Source organism: Nicotiana sylvestris, chromosome 7 (assembly GCF_000393655.2).
Source record: "Nicotiana sylvestris chromosome 7, ASM39365v2, whole genome shotgun sequence".
NCBI lineage: Eukaryota > Viridiplantae > Streptophyta > Magnoliopsida > Solanales > Solanaceae > Nicotiana > Nicotiana sylvestris.
The window spans coordinates 130,156,551-130,175,211 of record NC_091063.1 but is presented as its reverse complement, the minus strand read 5'-3'; the positions used below and the strand labels follow the sequence as shown (position 1 = coordinate 130,175,211).

General features: G+C 34.3%; 1 protein-coding gene across 1 annotated transcript; it reads right to left on the bottom strand.

The window, feature by feature from the left end:
• Positions 1 to 10,524: 10,524 nt before the first annotated feature.
• Positions 10,525 to 11,589, bottom strand: LOC138873776 (uncharacterized mitochondrial protein AtMg00820-like). The gene is made up of 2 exons (XM_070152254.1): positions 11,559 to 11,589; positions 10,525 to 10,910 (listed from the first exon to the last, which is right to left on the bottom strand). Exons 1-2 carry the CDS (start codon positions 11,587 to 11,589, stop codon positions 10,525 to 10,527), a joined length of 417 nt encoding a protein of 138 aa, XP_070008355.1.
• Positions 11,590 to 18,661: the final 7,072 nt, after the last annotated feature.

Below are 18,661 nucleotides of genomic sequence, written 5' to 3'. Positions count from 1 at the left end.
GCAGGAAGTGAAACTAAGCTCCAAGTCTTATTTTTTTTAACACTTCTAATTCTGTATTCATAGCTTGTTGCCAATGTGGATCAAGGATAGCCTGAGCATATGAAAAAGGTCCTATGTGACATGTAATGTTATCTAAAAATGTACAATGGACTGAAGAGATACGAGAGTAAGAAAGAATATGAGAAAGAGGATATCGAGTACCTGTTGCCGAACTTGGCGTAGTAGAAGAGTGACTGGCTTGAGCTAATACTATGTAGTCTTTATGGCATCTTGGTGGATTTTTTTCACGAATAGATTGCCTTAGATGAGGAGAAGAAGGAACTACAACATCTGAAGTGATTGAAACAGGTTCATTGGGCTCTTCGAGTGTTGGGTTTTGAACGAGTTGGCTGGAATTGTCATGGTTGTTATCTGCTATAGTCTCAGATTGGGTAGGACTGATAAAGATATTCTCTGTGATGCTAGGTTCTTGAGATTCTGCTGGTTCAATGGGTTGAGGTTGAGAAGATGGAACATTTTTAATGAAATATAGTGGAGAAGGCCAATTATCTATTATGCCAATAGAGGATTGAGGTGACTCTAAAGTAGGAGTTTGTGTTGCTGAACTGAATGGAAAGATAGTTTCAGAAAATTTGACATCATGACTAACAAAAAAATGTTTGCTTTATAGATCATAAAGCTTGTAACCTTTTTGACCGGTAGGATAACTAACAAAGATGCAGCGTTTGGCTCGAGAATCAAAATTTTGTTTATGTTGAATAACAGTTGCGTAGCACAAACAACCCAAAACTTTAGGTGACTAAGTGATGGTGATCGATGATGAAACAATTCGTAAGGCGACTTAGAATGTAACAATGGGGTTCGTAATAGATTAAAGAGGTAGACAATAGTCAACACACATTCACCCCAAAAGGTGATTGACAAGTGAGCCTAAAAGCGTAAAGCTCTTGCGACATTTAAGATATGACGATGCTTGCGTTCAACTACTCCATTTTTTTGGTGAGTTGAGACACAAGTATGTTGGCATTCGATTCCATGAGTGAATTTTTTTTTTCATGGGCTCAAATTCTGTGCCATTGTATGTCCTGATTATTTTGATTGAAGGTTGAAATTGATTTTTAGCAAATGATATAAAAGATTGCAATAGATGTGCAGTGTCAGACTTATATTTCATAAGAAATAACCAAGTGCACCTTGTAAAATCATCCACGACAGTAAGAAAATGCCGAGTCCCTCAATGAGTAGGTACTCTATGGGGACCCCAAACATCACAATGTAACAAGTCGAATGGAGCACTAGTAGATATATTACTTGATGGCAATGCAAGTCGTATCTGTTTAGTCAAAGGGCAAACATCACAATTATTATCAAAAGAAATACTACGACAAGGTAATAATGGAGAAATTAATTTGAGGCGAGAAGGCTACGGGTGTCCTAAACGCATATACCATAAACTTTTGGGTTGAGAAACTTGATGAGAAATGGGTAGTTGCTGCACTGGTGACATGTAATAGAGACCACCATGTTTTTTTACCCAAGCCAATCATCTTCCATGTAGCCAAGTCCTGCAAGGTGCAAAAAGTGGGAAACAACAAGCACAACAATTTAAATCATTTGTAAGTTTGCTGACTGACATCAAATTTAAATGAAAAGAGGGAACATGTAAAACATTATTTAAAGTACTATCTGAGTTGAATGGAATTGTTCTAGTAGAATGAATTGAAACTGATGATCCATTAGGCAAATTAACAATGGGTACAAATGGGGATTCAGTTTGAGTAAATAATGTTGAATCAGAAGCAATATGATCAGTAGCTCCACTATCTAAGATCCATGATTTAGTGAATACAGAATTAATTGAAGCATTATAAAAAAGAGATAAACCTGCTCCATTTGCATAGACATCAATATTACCAGGAGAGTCATTATTTTGAGTCAATATGTCATTGCATAGGCAATTTTTTAAAGTTGTTCTACTGAAAATCCATGGGAATTGTTGATGTTTTGCGAGAGAACCTCGTGCTTAGATTGAGAAGATTCTATTGCATTAGCAGCATGAGAAGGATTTCCCTGTGATCCGCATTATTGTCGATTATTTTGGCCTCTTGTGTTGTTGACCCAAGTTCCATTTTTAAACTTGCATCTATCCTCTGTATGACCTTTTCTATTACAATATTTGTAATGAAATTTTAGAGTGCGACAATTCTCAATTGTGTGGCCTTCTCAATTGCAATGCTCACACTGCTTATCCTTGAATTTGTTGAAAAAACTATTGGCACGTCTTTGAACTGCAACTATTATAGAGAAACTTTCTATTGATTCTGGTGTCATTTGTCTCTACGTTTCTTGTTGAATAACAAGTGAATAGGCTTGACGGACATTGGGCATCAGAGACATTATGAGAATATTTGATCGAACAATGTTATAGACATAATTTAGAATCATAAGAAATTGCATTAAACGATATTCTTCAATTTGATCATTATGCGCTCTCATTTGGTTGCATGAGGGAAGGATCGAAACACATCTAACTCATCACAAAGCCCTTTGAGTTTTGTAAAATAGGAAGAAACAGTCATGTTACCTAGTGAGAAGCTAATAATTTTTGAATCTGATATACTACTGGCGCGTTCTTTTGTGAAAACTGATCTTTGAGATCATGCCATACTTGGTGAGCAGTCTTGGAGTGAATGACTACTTTAGCTAGATCGGGTTCCACTGAATGTGCAAGCAATGACAAAATCATATTGTTGACTGATTCCATAGTGCAAACTCTATAAGCTTATTTGTTTCTGATGGCGGTTCGATTGATCCATCGATAAAGCCTATTTTATTTTTGGCTATGAGAGCATGTATCATGGATTTTCTCTAAGAAGGATAATTGATGCCATTCAATTTGATTGGAACACGCATGTGGCTGGGATGATCTGAATGTTGAAGAAAATATGGATTTAATGAATCTATACCGTGACTGTTATTGTTGATATTTGAATTTTTTGAATTATCTTACTCCGATACCATCTTAAGAAGTAAAAAGAATAAGGTAGTTGGGTGAAGTATTTTTCTTTATTTATAGATGATCAAATATATATACACAAGAATACAAATCAATCAAGCCTAACTTTCTGACCAAGAAATCTTGATCCCCAATTAATGGGATTTTCTCTACATCTATGGAAAGTAAATATACAATAATAAATGACAAGATATGTATTCTTCAACATACCTCCATTTCAACACCCACAATACTTATAATGCATCACATATTTTATAAAAGTCTATAATAGTGTATAAGAGGATGTTTGGCTAAGCTTATAAGTTAGTCAAACTGGCTTATAAGTACCTTTTGACTTATCTACGCATTTGGTAAATACCCAAAGTACTTATAAGACAAGTGCTTATAAGCTAAAATCAGGCATTAGTCATAAGCTGGTCACTCCCAACTTATAGCTTTTCAGCTTATAAACACTTTTTGTTTGACCAATATTTTTAATAGTTTATCCTTAATAATATTTTCTAATTCACAAAATACTTTTCCCAAAATAAATTTCTTGACTTTCTCTTCATTCCATATTTGTTATTAATTATTTTCTTTACAAAGTATTGTTTAATTTATAATTTTTTGAAAAACATTCAAGGGTATTTTAGTCATTTTAACAAAAGAATAGCTTTTTAATCAAGCACTGCAACTGCTTATTATCATTTTCAGCACTTCAATCCAAACACGTAAATGCTTATTTTAAAAATCAGTTACAACACTTAAAAAAACTTTTCAGTACTTCAAACTTATAAGCTATTTACAATCAGATAATCTAACGGGCACTAAGAGGTGTTTGTATATTCCAATACACTATTATACAATATTATATATTATAATACAAATAAATCCTATCAATAGAGCTTCACAGGTCTTCTTCTTCTTCTTTGAGCTTCTTCTTAAATTTAACTCAAAACTAGCTCAACTTTATTTCAAATCACATCAAATTTAAGTTTTGAACTCCTCTTGATGTTTTCAATCAATTGAGACAACACTCAATCCAAACAACTAAAAAAATCAAAAAAACTCAATTTCTAAAGACGAAGCTTCGAACGACCTTTAATAGTGGATTTTTATTCTTCAAGTTTTCAATTAACCAAAGTAGAGAGAAGCTTGACTTCAGCTAAAAAAGAACACAACTCATATATTGAAACTTCAAATCCAACTTTTTTTAAATCTCTGCTTTGAATCTTTGAATAAACCAAATTATGGAGGATTAAGTTTTTCTTTTAAACATCTCAACTCACATGTAACAAATAGATCCCGGCTTTGAATTTTGAAAGAGAGGTGAAGGAGAACAACAGTGGCAGAGAAAATTTGGGATGCACGACGCTGAAGGAGAAGAAGAAAGAAGGAAAGAAAAAAAATAGAAATAGGTCTTTAATGCTTGCTTAGGGGATAAAAAAAATTATAAGTTACATATAAATAGGGCTAAATCGAGTAAGAAAGTAAAAAATGGACCCAATTTGATAGGAATGTTTCCTTAGAGAGAGTAATTTACTCTTATTCTATCACTATGGAACTTTTAGGGGCCATATTGTTGAAAAATAACAAGCACAGGTAATGTGCATGCCGAGGTAGCAGTGAAGTAATATCAAAGTCAAACTTTCCTAATCTACTTGAATCAAGAGAAGATAATAATTACGGGACACCAAATTTATGTGGAAAACCCTTTCAACGTGAAGAGGTAAAAAATCACCGGACTAAAGTCCCCTAAAGCTCCACTAAGTTAATCAACAAGAGTTATAAAAGTTCTCTAAATTGGCTACAAAGCAAGTGTCAAACCAAGAGCAACAATAAAAATAAGATTGCACCAAGACAATTAAAGAAAGGAGAGAAATCATCCCAAAATTGAGCTACTGTTCACGCCTCCACAATCAAGGTTACGTACCTCCAAATCAAATCTCCACCATTGATCTCTAAAAATCAAATGTTGAGAACTTCCAGTTAATTTGAGCAAGTTAATGAAATTTTCTGAAGCGGAATGCCTCGGCAAAAATTTTCTGGAGCAAAAGAACACACACTTCTCTCTCACAAGACTTCAAAACAACTACACCCTTATGTTTTCTCTCTTGCCGTATTTCTAACTTAAAATATGTGATATTTATATGTTTTGATATTCGTGGGTTATAGGTCAAAGTGATCTAGGTCCAAAAGATATTTTATTTATCCACATAGGAAGGAAAAAAAGCCTAAAAACCTAGCAATTCCCTCCTTCCCTCCCAACTATGTGAAGGAGACCGCCATCCCGGTGATCGTGCAACACTCTTCAAACTTTTCTCTTGGCAGAACTTTAGTTAACATATCCGAACCATTATCATCGGTGCGAATCTTCTCATGTTCAAGCAACTTAGAATCCAACACATGTCTAATCCAATAATATCTCACATCAATATGTTTAGACGTACCATAAAATGTTGAGTTCTTGCCAAGATGAATAGCACTTTGACTGTCGCAATAAAGCACATACCTTTCTTGAGCAAAGCCAAGTTCCCCCATAAATCTCTTTATTCAGAGCAACTCTTTAAAGTAGAAAGTCCCACATGAAAGGTAAAAAAGAAAAATAAGCTACTTATAAGGAGTTGAATACTCTTAGTGATGTGAGGCCTTTTGGAGAAAATTGTGCGGGCTTGGCCCAAAACGGACAATATCACACTATATTAAAAGTATCTTTATGCCGTTTTAGCCTAACAACTAGTATCAGAGCCAATGGTTTAGCAGGACTATGGAGATGACAGAGTGTGGCGTAGGGGCCTGGCTTAGTGTATTTGCTCGTCTACAGGGATTTACGATTTTACCCATAGCTTTAAAGACTCATGCACAACCTCTCCTTGGGCTTCAGCGACGGTAAATACTCAGATTATGCGGGTGGCATACAGTTAATATTCAAATTAGCCAATACATGGTGATGGGTCATGTGAAACTTAGTTCAAGGGGGAGATTATTAGGTGTGTGAACAAAGTCCCACATGGAAAGTAGAAAAGAAAAATAAGCTACTTAGAGTTGAATACTCTTAAGGGAAATTTTCATAAATCACTATCTTTTAGTAGTAATTAGCCATTTATAGATATCATTTGCTATATTACGGATTATAGATACCTTTTATGTGGTTATAAGATGTATTTGATGTATTTAAACTATTGTATTCATGAATACAATAGCAAAAATAGGCGTGAATCAGGGAAGTCCAGCTAATCAGTTGTTGTATTCGAGTGTATTCGACTGTATTCATGGAGTGAAACACGGGATTACAACTGGACAGATTATTGTATTCGACTATATTCACGGCGTGAAATAGGGGATTACACTTTTTTTAAAACGGAAAGTGAATCAATTAACATAATAAAATCCTAATATAACTCAACAAACTTAATTATAACACACAAATTTTGTATTTTTAGTTATAAAAAAGATTCCCAACCGAAAAATACCCCAAAAGCATAGCAATCTTCATAGAAATTATATAATACATTTGAATACATAAATTATATTAATTAAAAAAATATATATGAATGCATTCATGGCATATAGCGAGACAGTGAATATAATAAAATACAACGGAATACATTAAAATACAATGAAAAAAAGACAGTAAATACAATGAAATACATGGAATACAACGAGATACATTGAATTACAATGAAAAAAAAGACAATGAATACAATGAAATACATGAAAATACATTGAAATATATTAACAGAAAATCAAGTTGCTCAGCTCCAAACTCCATCGTATTTGTTCAAGAACAAACCCTAATTTTCGGCGAATCCGCCGTTCACCGGAAACCGGTAGTGAAAAGGGTTCCCAAATAGGTCGCTGACTCAGACAGTGTTGAAGAGGAAGATCAGGGTTCCCAAATTACGTTGTTTCTTCAAGGATACAAGGAAGGAAGTATTATACAGAAACGTAGCACTTCAAATTCTTATAAGGCTTTCATTGACTAATAGGTCCACTTTGGTAAACGTCAATCCCAATCTGACTGAGATAAGTTGCTTGAGAAATATTTGAAAACGCGCCGCCTTGGTCCGGCGATGGTGCCGGAGCCGTTCAAAATGATCCACAAAAATATTACTGTATAATTTTGTTGAAAATCTGAAGACATTACCAGTGAGTTTGATGGCAACTTAGCAAGGTGGATCTGCGATTGCCTAGAATATATAAGAAATGAGACAATTAGATCTGAACGACGGCCAGAATAATAATTCAATCAAACCAAAAAAAAATGAGAAAAGAATTATAGGGACAAATCCAGGAATATTCTGATTATCAATTACGGTGTAATTGTTGGACATTAGGATTTGAACGGTTGAAGATGGCGAATTGATAAAGAGGAAACTTAGTACTTTGATTATTGAATAGCGTATCGAACTAGAGAGAGAAAGAAAATAGTGTAACTGAATAGCGTATTTAGTGGCTTAGGGGTAGGAAGTAACCAAAATTAAATATTTTGCTATAAATATTAAAAGGTATTCTATAGAATATAATTTTTTAAATGGTATTTATTTAAAATAAATAAGATGTTAACCTTTGCTATAGGGGGTAAAAAGCCCTACTCTTAATAGTGTGAGGCATTTTGGGAAAAACCGTGCGGGCTTAGCCCAAAACGGACAATATCACACCATTTTAATAGTATCTTTGGGCCTTTTTTTACCCAACACATAAGACGGTCGTCATATGAGGTGAATAAAGAAAGCGGTGAAATTAAAAAATAGCCAGATTTACAATAGTAATTGAAAAATAGCCACAGTTTCAAAAGTAATTGAAATTTAGCTACTTTTCATGTAAAGATAAATCTGAACGAAAATACTAGTTAAAATCCAAAAAATATTCCAGCATGATATACTGGAGTTCAAGTATAATATACTGAAATTCCAATATATTATACTGGACTTCTAGCATAATATACTGGAGTTTCAGTAAATATACCGGTCAAACATAATATGCTGGAAATTCATACACATGTGCTCCAATCTCCAGTATATTATGCTGGAGCTTGCCGCGTATTGGAGTTCCAGCATAATATGCTGGAAGTACATATACAGGTGCAACAATCTCTAGTATATTATGCTGGAACTTTCCATGTTGCAGCAAAATAGTGGCTATTTTTCACTGACTTTGCAAATGCTAGCTATTTTTCAATGACCAATCCGAAAATTAGCTAACCCATACTATTTTTACGAAAAAAAGACTTTTTATTGCAACTTGAAAGTCTCATAAAACAGTCAAGTAGTTAAACTTATCAAGACGCCCCTAAAAAGTCGCCACAAAAAATCATTCTTTGTACTATCTTTTTCGTCGCCACAAGTTTACTCATAAAAGTAATCAAATAAAGTCATACCAAAAAAATCGTCACGAAAAATGGCATTGCTCGTTCAGGAATTCAATTTCCAAGCATTTTTTATTTTTATTTTAGACCTTTCAAGATATTTTGGTTCTCGAACTAGTACAATGACCGAAAATTTTCTTAGCCACAAGCATAACATCAATTATGGCCTAAACTCCACGTGATTCTCTTAAATGTGAGGAGTTGCTAAATCATTACACATGGTATGTAGCATGTACAATGTACTATACAATGTTAATTATGGTTCTTCGGCCATTTGTTGGTGCAAGATAACTTGTGCAAGCAAACTCCAAAAAGTTATGGTAGCTTCTCTTTTTTTCCTTAATTAGCTCTTGAAGAGAAAAATAGACGAATAATGGTATAGGAGAGCAATATTTTTTATCGATTTTTCCTTTTATTAGTACCCTTGTGAATGGCACCCGCTTGCGTAACATAATTTTGATTGTATAAAACAAGAGTTTTTTTGTTTGCTTCAAGCCTATAGTGTCCGACCGAGTCTCGATTAATCTGGATTCTCGCTCTATAAAGCTTACTATGGAGTTTTAGTGCTACCTACCCAAGATGAGTCAATTCCCAAGATTTGGATCTGAGACCTCAGTTAAAAAGTACAAGAAACCTTTTCCATTCCACCGCAGTCCCTTCTGTAAAAATTTAGCCCTAGGTTCCGCCATTGATGAGCTCGAGCAAGAGAAGGAACAGAGAGACAGAGAGTTAGAGCGAAGGAAAGAAACTGGAAAATGAAGAAACCGTTTCTTCTGTTAATTGCTTAGCTGTAAATGAACTGTACACCCCTTATTATACTAACAAACATAACTAATCACCTACTAACTTCCTTAACTAATCACCTCCTAGAATAGTACTACATAAATACAGAAATGTACAACTATTTACAACTTCTAATTTCAACTCTCCCCTCAAGTTGAGAATGAAAAAATGTCTTTCATTCCCAACATGGAGATTAATGTTGCATGTAGTTGATGTCCTAGTGCTTTGGTCAGCACATCAGGTGGTTGCTCCTAATTGGGAATGTAAGAAGTCTTGATCAGCCCTTCTTGAATTTTCTCTCGGATGAAATGACAGTCTATTTCTTTGTGTTTTGTTCTTTCATGATACATAGGATTTGCATCGATTTGCAATCCTACTTATTATCATAGAACAGCTTCATAGGCAGCTTTAGGTTCACACTCAGCTATTTCTATAGACCTTTTAACCACACAAGTTCAGCCACAGTGTGTGCCATGCTCCTATAGTCAGCTTCAACTGAATTTCTAGACACAATATGCTGCTTCTAGGCTTTCCACGATATGGTTAAAGTCCCAAGTTTAACATAGTATCCACTAATAGATTTTCTTGACATATGACATGATGCCCAATCTAAATCACGGAATGCTTCTATTTCTTCATTGCTGTCACTTGACATTAATAGCCCCAACCCTAGTTGCTTCTTAATGTACTTTACTATATGAAGTGCTACTTCATAGTGAGACTTCTTAGGTACATGCATAAACTGACTTAGTGATTGCACTGCATATGATATATTTGGCCTTGTTATTGTAAGGTATAAAAGCTTTCCTATGAGCCTTTGATAGCTCCCCCTGTCTTCCAACAATTCATCTCCCTTACTTGTATCTGTGTAGTGTCAAACTCATTGCTTTTCATCTTCAAGTTCTGCTCCATTGGTGTCTCTTTGGGCTTAACCTGCCAAGCCTGCATCAGAAATCATCTCTAAGGCATATTTTCTTTGAGTCATAAGAATGCTCTCCATTTCTCTAGCCAATTCTATGCCTAAGAAGTATCTAACTTTTCCAAGTTCTTTTATCTTGAAGTGTTGATGTAGAGACTCCTGTGCATTTTTAATTTCATGTAGATCATTCCCTGTAACAAGTAGATCATATACATAGACCAGAATAAATTTTTTTTTGTTATCCACATTTCTAGTAAACAAAGAATAGTCATGTTTTCTTTGTTTAAAATCAGATGAAGACATGGCTTGAGACAACTTCACATTCCATTGTCTAGAAGCTTGCTTAAGCCCATATAGGGATTTAAGTAGTCTACAAACTGTATGCTCCCCATGGCTACTAAATCCTTGGGGAAAAGTCATGTAGACTTCCTTTTCAATATCTCCATTCAAAAAGGCATTCTAAGCATCCATTTGAAAGATAGGCCAGTGCTTGAGAGCAGCAGTGGCAATGACAGCCCTCACAGTAGTCATCTTAGCAACTGGAGAGAAAGTATCATGGAAATTTAACCCCTCATGTTGTGTAAAGCCTTTAGAAGCTAATCTAGCATTGAATCTTTCTATAGTATAATCTGCATTATACTTTATTTTACACACCCATTTGCATTCAATAGGTATTTTACCAACAGGTAAGTCAACTACAGACCAAGTGTTATTCTGCTCTAGTGCTTCAATTTCAAATTTCATAGCTTCAATCCATCTATCATCTTTACTAGCTTGATGAAAAGATGAGGGTTCAACATCAGCAGAAAAAGAAGTAAGGAAGGTGTAAGCACGTGATTTTTGCCCTATATGAGAATTACTCCCAAAAAATTCAAAAATAAAATAATTTTTCTTTGGTGTGCAATTTTGTGATATTTTGTGATATTTTGAATAATTATTTGTATTTGTCTGTGCGTGTTTATTTGCTAAATTATAAAAAATACAAAAATATGTCACATTTTGCATGTAGGATTTAATTCTATAATTGTTACTAATTAAATTTGTTTACAAAAAATGAAAATTACAAAAATAGGCATCTTTTGCATTTTTAGCATTTAATGTCCAAATATACAATTTTATGCTTAATTATTACTTAATTGTGCGTTAATTGTTATTTGGAGTTAATTTGCACTTTTATAACTTAATTTAGTTCTTAATAATAGTTTAAGTATTTTTATAATTTAGTTTTAGAGAAATAAAAGAAGAAAAGAGAGCGAAAATATAAAGAAAGTCGGAATTGGGCCTCTTCTTCGATTTCAAGCCATAGGCCCAAAAAATGGCCCAATCTTCCCTACGACCCAGTCCATTTCGAACTGGGTCGACCCAGTCCATAACCCAACATCTTATTATCTTACAAACAACACAAAACAAAAAAAAGAGAGAAGAAAACCCTAAAAAACCTAACCAATCCGCCCCCCCCCCTCTCCTATCTTCTTCTTCTTCCTCAAGCTCACATCCCTTCCAACCATGGTGCCCCTCTCCCATTCCCTTCATCCCCACATCACACTCACACACACACTCACCAAACACATCCAAGCTAACCTCCCATGAACGACCTCAAGAACCTAAGCGACCAAAGCTTCATCGAGCTGCTTCATGTTCCAGTCCAAACGTGTTGCGGACTGCTGCTTCCATGGTTGCCATTAACGCTGCTTCAAGCTCGAGTTTTCTGCTTGCTGCGTCGACCACCTTCCTTCTCCTCGACGAACAGCTGCTACTGCCCGTCGAACCCACGCGAACACCACCCAAACCAGTCCGGCAATCCCCCGAGCTACTGCTGTCCGCCATAGCTTTCCTCCTCGTCGAGCAGCTGCTCGACGTCCAGTCGTCCCCAGCTGCGGACTGCTGCTCCTTCCTCTCCATCTTCTTCGTTTATTCGTCGTTGTTTCGAATCGGTTAGTTGGTTTATGTTTTCAAATTTCGTCCATATTTTTTTGTTGTTCGTTGTTTTTCGGATTCAAAATCGATAAATGATTCAATGTTTGTTTTGTTTGTCCGTAGTTGAAATAATTTTAGTTTGTTCATATGTTTCGTTAAATTAATTTTCAGATTTCAAAATAGAAGTTTAATTAGTTGTTTTCATGTTTATTTCATGTTTGTATTATTGTTTAAGTAAGTATTTGTTAGTTTGATGTTTGTTAGATTCAAATTGAAATTTAATCAACTATTTCTTCAATTTGTTTCATGTGTTTATGTATTGTTAGAAATTGTTAATATTGTTAAGTTCAAGTTTAAGTTCATAATTGTTTCTTCGTCGATCTTGTTATTTGTTTAAAGAATTTAGTTGTATTAAAGGAATATATTGTTTTAATCGTTTAATCCGTCATGTTTGTTGTCTTAAAATAGATTCATTCATGTTCATACTTTGTTTGGATGATCTTGAATCCGAATTTTGTATAGTTTGATTTCTTGTTTACCATTTATGATTATTGCTTGAATTGTTCTCATAATCTTGTTTAAAGTTTAATATAAGAATTGTTTGTTGTAATGTTGTTAGAGTTGATTTTAAGTTCAATATGATTGAATTTAGAAATCTTCATACTTTGTTTGTTGTTGTTGTTGAATCCGAAAATAGGATTGTTTGTTGCTAAAATATTGTTCAATCAAATTTTAGTTGTTCTTGGTTGTTCAATTTGTGTTCATGTGATTTGTTGTTGAAATGTTGTTAAAATCATGTTCATGTGATATTGTTGTTATGATGTTCATCCGTGTTCATATTGTTGTTTGAACATTGTTAGAAATTGATCATATTGTCTATATTTTGGTTAAGTTTGATTAATTGATGTGTTATAGCTGATGGGTAGTTTGGTAAATTTGTAATACGTTCAGGGGTAGTTTGGTAATTTCAGTAAGGTCGGAAGGGGTAGTTTAGGAATTGTACATTTTGAAATTGTTTATTTGAAGCATGGGGGACAAAAATGAAATGGGGTGGGTTGTGATATAGTTGTTTAATATAAAGGGGGGACAAGATTTAAATTAAAGGGGAATCTTGCATTATTTTAAATGAAGCATGGGGGACAAAATGAAATGGGGTGGTGTGATATGTTATTTAATGTAATGGGAATGAGTGGGAAGATAATGGGATTGGTAGAGAAAATGAGTTGATTTTAATTAATGGGAAGATTTTATGAGATGGGTTATAAGAAGTCTTGAAATGAGAATAAAAAGGGGGAGATAGAGAAAAAATACACAGATACGAGAGAGAAAGACAGACAGAGAAAAAAGAGAGATTAAAAAAAAGGAGCTGAACATTTATTCCGAAAAAACATTCAAAATCTCAAGAAAAGAAAAACATACAAAGAGAAAAATAAAAAAAAAAGTTGAAAATTAGAAGAGAAGTAGTACACACCTGATAAATATTCTGGTATACAGGTGTAGAAATTAAGGGTTGAAGATTAAATAGCCTTTCAAAAATCTGAAAATTTCTCTTGGTTTCTGTCCGTTATTTTCGGCATTCTTGGATTTTATTTTGAATTTTTCAAAGCTGTCACTGGGATTTTCGTTGACTGGTTATTGCTGGTTATTGTTGCTGTTGCTGTGTTACGTATTACGTTGCTGACTTTCTTCTTCTTATATTGACAATATCAGGTACACAACTGTAATTTTGGCATTTTGTAAGCTGAAATGAAGAATGGAGTGTTAAATTTTTAATTTAGTTTAATTTAATTTTTGTATTGTATTTAGGTTATTCATGTATTATTATTCTGTAAATCACTGTCATCGGCATAACTAGGCATATTATAGCGACATATTAAATAACGCCTTTACCAGATTATTAGGAAATATATTTAAGCCTGATTATTAATTAAAACTGTTTAATAAAAAAAAAATAGAAGAAATAACGTAAAAATGGCGTTATTGAATCAGTTTGGCAAAAATTAACTAAGTTCCTTATTCAGAAGGTTTTTCGTCAACGATAAGTTAATCCGAATCATGTAGTCAATTTCAGTTATAACATGAATTAGTTTGCAAACAAGTATTAGGACATGATGAATTAAAACAAAGTTAGTTAATGTTAAATTGTTTAAATTTTTAGAAATATGATTTAGTACTCAAGTTTTTATTTTTATTTCTTTCAATTTTCAGTATTTGTAAATAATTAGTTTCAATAAGCTTAAGTCTTACTAACAATTTGAATTTTAATCCTACTATGGGATAATTAGTTTTTTTTATTTTTATTTTTACTATTCGATAATTCCATGTTGTATTTATGATTATAATTTTATTACTTTCTGTTAATATTTGTTTTTCTTTTCTATTTAATATGTCATTTTCAAGAATGAAGATATTGATTTTATATTTATAAAAAACTTAGTAATAATAAAAAGGTAGTCATTAAAGGATATTATTAAAGGATTTCGCTAAAAATAAATAGATGTAAATAATACAAAATTTATAGGATTCTCCAATCTCATTTATTTATTTAATTATTAAAAAAAAATTACTTAGAATTTGGGATGGATTGTTTAGTGAATTTCACTTCCTTCCCCAAAGATAATGACGCGTTAGACTCTTTAGGCGCGATTTAATTAATTTTACCTTCTTAAACTCGGATGCGCATTTCATGCGACCCAAATCTAAATCCTAAAACATCAAATAAAATATGTTTCGTATTGTGGGTGCATTTCATGTGACACAATCCAAAGATATGTTTTAAGCGATGTTCACATTCCTAAAAAAATAATAATTATAATAATAAAGCGGTAAAAGATAAAATTTGCACATGGTTCATAATTGTATTAAAAATCAGATAAATAAGCCGAATATAACAGTTGAGCGACCGTGCTAGAACCACGGAACTCGGGAATGCCTAACACCTTCTCCCGGGTTAACAGAATTCCTTATCCGGATTTCTGGTACGCAGACTGTAATATAGAGTCATTCTTTTCCTCGATTCGGGATTAAAATTGGTGACTTGGGACACCCTAAATCTCCCAAGTGGCGACTCTGAAATAAATAAACCAATCCCGTTTTGATTGTCCTTTAATTGGAAAAACTCCCTACGCACCTCGCGGTGCGGAAAAAGGAGGTGTGACAGATCTGGCGACTCTGCTGGGGACATATGAACTAGAACCACTGGTTTAGGGTTAGAAATTCGAGCTTAGATAAATTGTTATATTTGGCTTTATCTGATTTTTACATGTGTTTGAGCCTAATGTGCTAAATGATGCTTTTACCGCTTTGATATTATGTGAACTGTATATAAATTGTGCCGAAACCCATCTTCTCTCTGAGTCTTCTGAATCATGAAGAAGGGTGTACTTCGTACGACTTCTTTTCTGTATAGTGTCAAGTCCCAATTTAGAACGAGGTTTGGATAAGTCGCAAAGCCGGTGAAGCTTCTGTATTCCCGGACTGCCGCCTCCTCCTCGGCTCGAGCTGTCCGCTCGGGTAAGCCAGGTCTAGAACAAACACCCAGGTTCTGAACCTAGTATAACAAAGCCACATGCCGGATCCCCTAGTAGGAACGTTTGTTTGCATCACGTGCATCTGACTTTGGAGGCTCAACACAGGGGTTGGGTCTGTCTAGGACAGGTGCACCAAAAATGAAAATGACCATCCTGATGCATCTTACTTGTTACTACTTGCGCATTAATTTGATACGGACTTGTGTGTTGACTGACTTGTGAATATCAGGAATAATATTTTGAAAAAAAAAGAAATAGCGGTTAGGGAATTGATTGTTTATTTTGAAAAGAAAACAAATGCCCAAATACTGTCAAAACTCTGCCGAAATTTTGAGAAAATGAAAAAAAAATGTCTTATTAGTTTGTTTTATTAAAAGCTAAGAAAAGAAAAAAAAAGAGTCGTTGTTCTGTTTTGTTTTTCAAAAAATAAAAATAGAAAAAAATATATAGTTTGTATTGCCATGAAAATGAAAATGAAAAAGAGTCTTATTTTTAATATGGTTTTTTTATTTATTTATTTGCTTATGAAAATGCAAAAATAAAAAATAAAAAAAATAAAAAAAATCTTTCATTATTTGTCGCAAATATATATATAAATCTGAAAAGTTTTTTTTTATTTCCAAAAAATATATATATCTTTATTTGTTGCAAAGAGTATTTGTCTTGCCAAGAAAATTCAAAGTAAAATTCCAAAAAAGATATGTCTTGCAAAAAATAATATAAATATCTTTATTTTCCATTGTTGATAAAACAAAAATAATAAAAATGTTTTTTTTTTAAAAAAAAATCCGAAAATATTTTGATACTTCTTTCAAAATTGAAAAGAAAATTCAAAATTCAAAAAATATTTTTTAGAAGCATTTCTTTTATCAACAGTAAAATTCCAAAAATATTTTCTTTTTTTTCTTTATAATAAGAAAAAAAAAACAAATGGAAATTAAAAAAAAAAAAAAACTTCCTTTTACTTTTGAAATTCTCAAAGTTCAAATCAAAAGAAAAGGAATTTTTACAAGTCTTTCTTTCAAAAAGAAATCAATCAAAATATATATATATATATATATACTTCCTTTCTTCTTTTGAAGCAGTTCTTTCACAGTTCCAATTAAAAAAAAAATATATTAGTTCATTTACTTATTCGCGAGGCCCGAACTACGCAGGTTTGATTCTCACCGGATGTGAGATACGTAGGCAACCCTCATCGGGTCCAACCCCCTTTTTTGCTAAAATAGTCAAAAACCAAAAAAATAAATAAAAAACGTGTCAAAATTTTTTATTTTGTCATAAATAAGTCTAGTGGTGTCCAACCTTCCCTTTTGCTAAAATAGCCAAAAAAAAAAACATGTCAAAATTTTAATTTTGTCATAGAGAAGTCGGGTGACGCTGTTTTATGGAAGACATAGCCGAATGTTCCCGAAAGGGACGCCGGGAGGCTGACTTTGCATAAACAGCCACCTTTGGGTCATTTTTAAGATTTTGACCAGTTGACCCACACAGCCTTAAAAATCTTCGTCCCCGAGGCGTTGAAAGGCCGTGTTTGCAATATTGACTTTTCTAATTCGAAAAATGATAAAAAGAGTCATAAATAAGTCGGGTGATGCTGTTTTGTCAAAAATAGCCGAATGTTCCCGAGAGGGACGCCGGAAGGCTGACTTTGCATAAACAGCCACTTTTTTTGGGTCCTGTTTAGGATTTTGGTCTAAGTTGACCCACACAGCCCTATAAATCTTCGTCCCCGAGGCGCTGAAGGGCCGTGTTTGCAACATCAGGTTTTTAGTATAATTTGAAAAGAAAAAAAAGAGTCAGCGGTCAGGTGAATACCGTTTGGATTTTTTTTTAGTCAAAATAACCCGAGCCAACTTCGGCCGCGTCTTGAACCGTTCTTGCCGAAATAACCTTAGAGTATCTGTCAGTTGTCGAAAGGTTATTTTCGTAAAAGAATGGACAAGTGTGTAAAGTGTCATAAAATAATCCTCCCCGGCCTCAAATTCATGTGAAAGTTGGAAGGGGCCACATTTGCAAAAATAACCGTTTGGTTGCATTTGTCAAACGGGGAAAGAAATTGGCCATTTGTAAATCTTTTAATTAGAATATGTGGGTTGTTTGATTTTCCACTTGTAGGTCATCTTCAAACCTTTGAAACTCAGTTTGTTTTAACATGAAAATTGAAAAAAAATGTTTAGCATTGTTTATCTTTTATTGGGTCCGAACTACGCTCGGTCTGATTCATGCGGGGTCATGATACGTAGGCAATCTCCATAAGATTCGACCACCACCAAAATAAAAAAAATATAAAAAAATATAATAATAAATAAATAAAAGAGAGTGTGGAAGATTTTCAGGGGGCACAATTGTCTAACTGCTTAGGTACATTGTATCTCTGATACATGATTGTCTGTCCAATGCCCTAACACTAACGTGATGGCTTCCCTTTGATGTGTCCATATATAGAAAGTGGTTGGTTGTGGTAACTCCTCCCTGCAAAGCAAAATCAAAGGACAATGGCTCAGAACCGCAGAACCGAGTGGATCGGTACTGATGACCGACAACAATTGGTCGAACAGAACAACAGGTTGGTAGAAGAAGTGAAAATGCTGAGACAGCATGTGGCAGACATGTATCAGGCATGGATAACGGGAAAAGCACCACCCCCTCCACCGCCAAGCCTCTTGAACTCGGTCATTTCCCAAGCACCCAACACCATAATGGAAGATTCTCCATACTCTCCATCCCAACCCATTTATGGCAGCTTTCCCAGCTATCCGAGTAGCTCCATCACTCTTCAATGTTTCTCCGCTCCCCAACACCACTTCTTTCCCCGTGACCTCAAAAGCCATACCTCACTTCCCAGGTACCCGACTCCACGAAATGCTTACCCACCCATACAAGCCTACCAAAAGCCATCTGGATCAGGTTTCCGGCCCTGTCAACATGCAAGAATGAAGAGGTTGCTGAAACGAGAAAAGGCTCTCACCCCTATCGGGGTATCTTATGCCAGTCTGTTTGAAAGGCTAAGGCATGCTGGCTCGATTGAACCACTCCCCGCATGTACTCCAAATCCACTTGCAAGGAGCTTTGATCCGGCAGCGCGATGCGCCTACCACTCCAATGTCATAGGGCACAACATTGAGAGCTGTCATAGTTGGAGAAGG